This window comes from Elephantulus edwardii, unplaced genomic scaffold, assembly GCF_000299155.1.
Source record: "Elephantulus edwardii isolate Elephantulus edwardi_28Jun2011 unplaced genomic scaffold, EleEdw1.0 scaffold00096, whole genome shotgun sequence".
NCBI classification, from domain to species: Eukaryota; Metazoa; Chordata; class Mammalia; order Macroscelidea; family Macroscelididae; genus Elephantulus; species Elephantulus edwardii.
In genome coordinates this window covers 6,816,198-6,823,383 of record NW_006399846.1, presented here as the reverse complement: position 1 = coordinate 6,823,383, position 7,186 = coordinate 6,816,198, and the positions used below count along the sequence as shown (strand labels likewise).

At 52.3% G+C, this 7,186-nt stretch overlaps 1 protein-coding gene across 1 annotated transcript in view; it reads right to left on the bottom strand.

The window, feature by feature from the left end:
* LOC102871232 (tetraspanin-11-like) overlaps nt 1-7,186 on the bottom strand; it is an 84,753-nt gene that overhangs the window by 5,907 nt on the left and 71,660 nt on the right. The window contains exons 5-6 of the mRNA XM_006891303.1: nt 5,614-5,772; nt 5,166-5,252 (exon numbers count right to left, since the gene is read on the bottom strand). Of these exons, the coding sequence (XP_006891365.1) occupies nt 5,166-5,252; nt 5,614-5,772 (246 nt within the window). The remainder of the gene's footprint in view (nt 1-5,165; nt 5,253-5,613; nt 5,773-7,186) is intronic.

Sequence of the window (7,186 nt, the reverse complement as noted above, 5' to 3'; positions counted from 1 at the left end):
GCTGGAGAAGAGTATTGAGGGTACCACGGACTGCTAGGAAAACAGATTCATCCTGGAAAGGGTTAAACCGGGCAGCTCCGTCAATCACAATTTGGACATGTTGTAAGAGGGACCAGTCCTTGGAGAGGGACATCATGCTTGGAGGGTGGAGGGACAGCGCAGGAGGGGAAGACCCTCTATGAGGTGGACTGACTCAGTGACTGGGGTAATCGGGATGGGTGTATCGGAGACGGTGAGATTGGCACAGGATAGAGCAGAGTTTAGGGCTGTTGTACATAGGGTCGCTATGAGTCACAAGCGACTTGATGGCACATAACAACAACAACATGATACAGTAGAGTGTGGGTGCCAGCCGCCTCAGACAACTTTGTGTAATCGTTCTGGGGTACAGCCTGGGCCTCAGGCAGCATTAACGTTCACCTTGTAATCCCAGTGGAAAGTGGAGGCTGAGGACTGCAGCCCTGGGGATTCACAAACTCAAGCCCTCTGGCAGTATAAGTGGAACCAGCGCCTCCTTGTGGCTCGAGTGGGCACTGCCCTGGCTCTGACCACTTTGATCAGTACAGACCCAGGCTCCTTGAATAGCAACACTGGCATTGAAACTCAAACCAGGTGCCCTCTGAGTAATATATGCTTGATTTTTTGTTTCTTTTTGAACTTAAATACACAGCTCTGAGCATTTTTGAAAAGTTCCCTGTTATCGTTCAACAAAGCAGCGGTCCCTTTGACTTTGGCCAGATTTCAGGGTTGAACAGCATGCCTCTCAGGCCTTCAAAATCACTGAAGACTGCTCTGATGGCTTAGTGGCAAGAAGCTGCACTGTAATCCCTAAGGTACATGGTTCAAATCCAGGCTCCGTGGAGAAGAATGGGCAGTCTCCTCCTGTGCAATTAATTGCCTCTGAAAAACCCACTGGAGGGTCAGCTATGGGCCGATTCTGACTCAATGGTACACAACAACAACAACAAAAGCACTGAAGAAACTTTGAAGAGAGAAATCTGAGGTTTGAACACACAGCCTGCAGGTAGGGTGCTTGGACCAGGGTGCCATGAACCCACTCGCCTATCCTCTTGCTCTTTAGTTATACAGACCTTCACAGTGGCTCCTACACATATCAGAACCTGCTCTACCTGTCCACAAAGGACATGTTGTCAAACATCTGGCTGAAACGGGCTTTCAATATGTTCAACGCATTTTCGCCTTGCTTTTCAGAATGGTCACAAACCAACTAATATCTTAAAATAATATCTGGAGAAGATTGGTCACTGAGGTATGATCCTAATCAGAAAATCAGGGGATGGTGGAACTATATGTCCCTGGAGCAAGACTGGACCAACAGTTTTCAAAGTGTATTTGACACTCAAAGTGTAGCTCAGTGTTACAGCGGGCCAGGAGTGGAAGGCTTGTCTGGAGACCTGGAGGCCTGACTCCCATTTCCATCAGGTCGGGATGCTTTGTGTACTGGGCTCCGGCATGACAGTTCCTCTGAGAGGAGATGCCTGCCAAGCAAAAGGCAGGTGGTTCGAATCCACCAGCTACTCAAGGGAGACACATGGGCACAAGGGAGACACATCCTTCTAGATGACTTACAGCCTCATAAAACCTATTAGTGGGTCAGCTATGAGTTGGTTCAGACTTGAGGGCAATGAGTTATTTGCGTTAAAAAAGGCTGGGAAAGAACAAATCCAGTCTAGTCTCTCCATTTTGCAAAGAGACAGAGACTCAGAAAGCAAACATGACTTAACAAGGTCATGAGTTGTGTGCCTTCAAATTAGGAGCAACTCAGAGCTGACCTTCCAGTGGACTTTCAGAGGCAGTTAGTCACACAAGAGGAGATCCCTCATCCTTCTCCCACTCGGTAGCTGGTGGATTTGAACTGCGTGCCTTTGTGATTGCAGCGAAGCTTCTTACCACTAGACCACTGGAGGTCATAAGCAAGTAAGCTGTGGAACTGTCTAAATTGCAGGTCCTCTGATTTTTTTTCTGGTTTCTTTGAACAGGGAAACATGATGGGGAAGTCTTGGAAGTATATTTCCTGAACACTAGGAGGCTGAAAAGTACCAGGCCTGGGTGGGCTTGTGTAAGCTGCCAGGCCTGCTGTGTCTAGGTGGGTGAGTGTGGGAGTGGGGAAGCCTGGTAGGGTCCTTCCTAAAGGCTGACAACCTGGGCTCAAGGCACGTAGTTCCCAGCATTTGCCAGCAGAGGGAGCCATAACCTGAGGCTTTACCACCGCAAGACCCGCCTCAGCAGAACAGAGAGGAAGGAATGGGCCTGCTAAGGGGAAGCTCTTTCCTAAAGACATTCAGTGTAATTCTACATTGAGCCTTGAAGGAACTGAGGCTTTCAAGTCAGAAGTTAGTTTTCAGTGGGAAGGAGCTAACTCTGGGCCTGAGGCTACACTGCCCAATGGCAGGCCTCCTGGGCACGGGATTTACATGCAGAAGTTATTCCACTTCAATTTAGGTTTTGCCCTCTCTCTGTTCAAAGCTTCACAGTCTTTTTTTTTTTTTTTTTGCTGCTTCTATAAGCTCTTGAGGGAGGAGCTCAGGTGACTTAGCGGGAAGGAGTAGTGTTGCCAACCCAAAGGCATGTGGTTCGAAACCACTAGCTGAGAGAGAGAGATGGACAATCTCCTCCCATGTGATTTACTCTGAAAACCCACTGGAAGGTCAGGTAAGAGTCGATTCCAACTTGACGGCACAAAACACCACCACTACCACCACCACCACCACCAGCAGCTCTTGAGGCCCGCGAGGACAGGAGGAAACAGAGTGACCCAGGCCCGGCCCAGTGCAGGCAGAGCAGGCTTCCTTAACCCTGACAGGTAACAGCAGGTTTCCACAAAGCAGCCCCTTCCACAGTCTGAATCTTCTGGGTTCAGCATTGCAGACAGCAGCCTGCCCAGGGGAGGTGTAAAAAGAAGCTACACTTAATGCCAACAGGGGCTCTCCCGCCCTGCAAGTAAACAGAGGTGCAGGGGAGCAAGCTGGTCTGGCTGGTGAATAGGGAGTGGTAATAAAGTTAAAAAGAAATGATAAAAACAGTCATGGTGTCATTGAGGGAGCATTAAAGAAAGGCTCAATGGGGGGAGCTCTGGTGGCCTAGTGGATAAGGAGTTACACTGCCACCTCAAAGGCAGGTGGTTCAAATCCACCAGGTGCTCCATGGGAGAAAGCGAGGCAGTCCTCCCTTGTGATTTACAGCCTCTGAAAGTCCACTGGAGGGTCAGGTATGAGTCAGTTCTGATTCCAGGACAATGGCTTTTTGACGTTGGTATGTGATGAAGCACTGAGATGCTAGAGATTCAAATCTACCCGTCACACGGAGCAGAAAGATACAGCGGCTTACTTCTGCCTGAAAACCCCCTGGGGAAGTTCTGCGGTCACACCGGTTTGCTCTGAACTGACGATGACTTCTAAGGAGTTGACTTGATGGCATCTAACAGCACTACCACCAGTTACTGAACACCTGCTCTCCTCTTAATGGTGAGTCAAATGTTTGAGAATCTTCACAATAAGCCATCAAAGTAGGAATAATTAGACTTGTTTTACTAATGTGTACTGAGACTGAGAGATTAAATAACCTGCCCTGAGTCAGGCAACTCTTAAGGTGGTACAAGTAGGCTGTTTCCCCCTCCAGAGGCTTTGGGATCGCCCCTTGTATATGAGGCTGTATCTGACCCCTCAGGACCACAGAGCAGTACACGGAGGCACCACGCGATCTAGACAGTTCCTCTAGCACCATCCCTACTCTACTCATCTTCTCCATGGAACTCTGAGTTGGGGTAAGGAGTTTGGAAAGCAAAGGACCCAGAGCCAGGGGGGTTGTGTGCCAGGTTAGGGTACACCTCTATAGCGCTGTGAGTCACCTTTCTGAGTCTTAGTTTTCTAATCTGTCAAATGAGAATATAGAATATGACTATTTGCCTGGGCTGAGTCTCAAGTGATTGTCAGGATCTGCTGAGAGAAAGAATTCGAAAACATTCTAAGGTCTAAAGAGAAATGGAGAAAGACAATTTCTACTCCGAAGGGTTGGTGTGCGCCAGGGCTGTAAGTGGGTCACACAAGAACCACCTCATTCTTATTTAGACAATTAATTAGTTAGGCAATTGTCCTCCTTTTTCTCCCCCCCAGCTGATGAAGTTGAGGGAAAGGAGAACTAAGAAAGTGCTCCAGGTCACACACAAGCAGAGCTGGGAATGAGCCCGGGTCTTTTGATACCAACGCTCCTGCTCTTCATCCCTCTGCTGTTGTCAGCTGCCACTGAGTTGGCCCTGAACTCACAGTGACACTATGACAAAATGCTGCCTGGTCTCCGGTGCCATTCTCGTCACTGGTGTGGATCAGACCCCTTAGGGCTTTCACTGGCTGCTTTTTGCAGGGAGCTTCCCAGACCTATTTCCCGAGTTCATCGTACCTTGTCTACACTGTGCCTCTGGTGCTAGGCATGGGGAAGGCTGGCCGGAGCTATTTGCTTTCAAGGCCTCTCAGACTGCAGAGCTGCCTGGACAGTGACGGCCCACCCTGGCTCCTGCTGGCTACGGGGAGGGTGCCAGGTGAGGTGGGCACGTGGACCACAGGGTCCTTGCTCACTCGCTCACATGTTACACCTGGGGACTTTGCTCTCAGCTGGGGAGGGGCTTGGAGGAGAGAAGCAGCAGCTAAGGGCACAGGTCATCAGAGCTTGGAGCTGGGTGTACAGAGGACCGTGTATACCCCAGCACTCCTGCACGCAACACGCACTCACACACGCACATACATACATAAAAAGGGGTGAGTGCACACACATGCACGCACACACACACACATGCACAAGCACTCCTGGACACATATATATGCGACCAGCGACTGCATAAACCAGGGCATGCAGACACACCGTGTACACACACCATGGCAGGCCTGTGCCCACAGGGAGCACGCATGCACATACCTGAGCCCACACTCACACTCCTCCCAGGTCCCTGCTCTTTACAAGTTCAAGGTATCCCACAGGCCCTAGGTATTTTCATGGCCCCTGGGGAAGAGACAGAACATGTGCTCCACCCTCAGCAGTGAAGAGGAGGGGAGGGAAAAGGAGAGGAGGGAAGGGAGGCAGGGCAGGAATACAGAAGGGGGTCAGCTATTTTCCCTCTTTCAGACAATGTCCATGTCATTACCCCAGCTCACCTGCAGGCAGGCCACGCCTATGCCCACTGCCCCCATGAGGAGCAGGTGGTCGGCCAGGAACTGTTCCAGCTTGGTGATGCAGCCCCCCTGCAAGGTAACCACAGGTTACATATGTCCTGGGCCCCAGGAGCCCCCAGGAGTAGGGAGAGAGGGGCTAGCTATGACATGCATCCCACTGAGGCTAAGAGAATGGCTGAGAGTTAAAGGGTCTGCCCAGGACCCTTTAAATTAAAGGGTTCTTAGGCTTAAGACAGGGCCCCAGGGGCAGGTCATGGTGTCCAGCATCTCCCACCAGGATCTGCTTGTCCCCAGGGCTTGGTAGAGAGCTTTGCAGGCTCCAGACACTATGGTCACCCTCGTCAGTGTGTTCTGTTTCCACCTCACCTTTCCAGGGGCTCTGAATGACAGACTGGGCCCCCAATGGGCCAGTGTGAGCTTGAGTGCTTACCTCAACCTTGTAGATGTTGGAGGGGTGAGTCCGCTGGCCGCAGCGTACCACCACCGTCTTGCAGCAGCTGTCAGGCACCAGGCGGCCCTCGGCTTCCCGAGACAGGACGTAAGCGCTGTGCTGCCAGTCAGCCGAGCTGTTGCTGCCGCAGCACTTGAACTGGGGAAGAGGGACAGGTGAGAGAGGCCCTCCGGGCTGAGGCTGGCAGGCACCTTCCTCACACACTCATCCAAGCCAGGCTGGGTCCCCTGCTGACCTGCCCTTCCTGTTTTAAGCAGCAGTTGGTCCCTGTGCGGCCCTTCTCTTCAGGGCAGAGGCTGTCTGCCCAGCACCTGTTCCCTAGCTTTTGTATTTGCCTTTTGTGCCCCTTTTAGGAGGGGATGCTGAGTGTTCTGGGGCAGGGAGGTTCTGTAAGAAGATGTAGGGGGATCCTGGAAGAGTGTGTGTGGGTGTGAGCCACTAGAGGGCAGAGCCCAGGGCAGGGCAAAATGCAAGGAATGGTTTCCCAGGCACCTGGGGAGACAGGACTTCAAGGACCCCTGCCTGCCTGCAAGGTCCCCATTCAGACCTAGAGACCTGTGTTCCTCCCAGTGCTGCAGTCACAGTGGACACTGCGTGGGCACATCCCTGCTGAGCAGAAGGCCCCCTGGGAGCACTCAGTACATGTGACCTATTTCAAGCCATTTCCCCTAATCATTCCCCTTAATGCCCCAAGACAGAGGCTCTGGTCTGACTGAGATGGAATTCCCAGATCCCAGTGAATGAAAGAGTGGGAGGCCCGGCCACTGCCACCTGAGGACAGGGCAGACCAGCGCCAGGCACTGGCCCTGAATATTGTTCTGTGTCAGACGTGGCTGTTTGTGTCCACCTGTGTGCATGTCTGCGTATTTGCATATGCCTTAACCACTACTTCAGAGGCAAATAGACCCTCTCTGTGCAGAACTGATCGGGTGCTGAACTGAACTTGAGTCTTGGGGAGATGAGAAAGGTGTCCCCTCAACGGAACTTGGATGTTTCAGAGCTCAGAACCCACTAAACTCTACTTGCTTGGAAATCCCAGGTCCAAGACCAAGGTTCAAGGTGGGGTCTAAGGAGCAGAGCAAAGCTCATGGTTGAGGGGCGGCGAGGGGGATGGGGCAGAAGAGGGACCAGAGTCAGCAGGCAAACCGCTTCAACTGTTTAAGAATAGAAGCATCAAGATAAGAAAACCGAGACGGGGAACGCCGCCGCCAGATGGGGGAACACCTCGAGAGGGACCTGGAAGAGACCCGCAGCGCGAGGGCGAGGCCGCCAGACCGGGGAACGCCGCCGCCAGACAGGGGAACGCCGCGAGAGGGACCTGGAAGAGACCCGGGAAGAACAACATCCAGCCACCTATGGCGGAACTCCAGAGGAGTGAAGACTGTGAGACCCCAGAGGAACGAAGACTACCGGACACTGTGTGACCCCCCTGCAACCCACACCTGTGTGACCCTTAACACACAGGGTGCTGCTGCATAAACCCCCAGCAGCGCCCAAGCCCCATCCTGACCTCTTGGTGATAGTGTCCAACCCCTGCGCTCCTTGCCCCTTA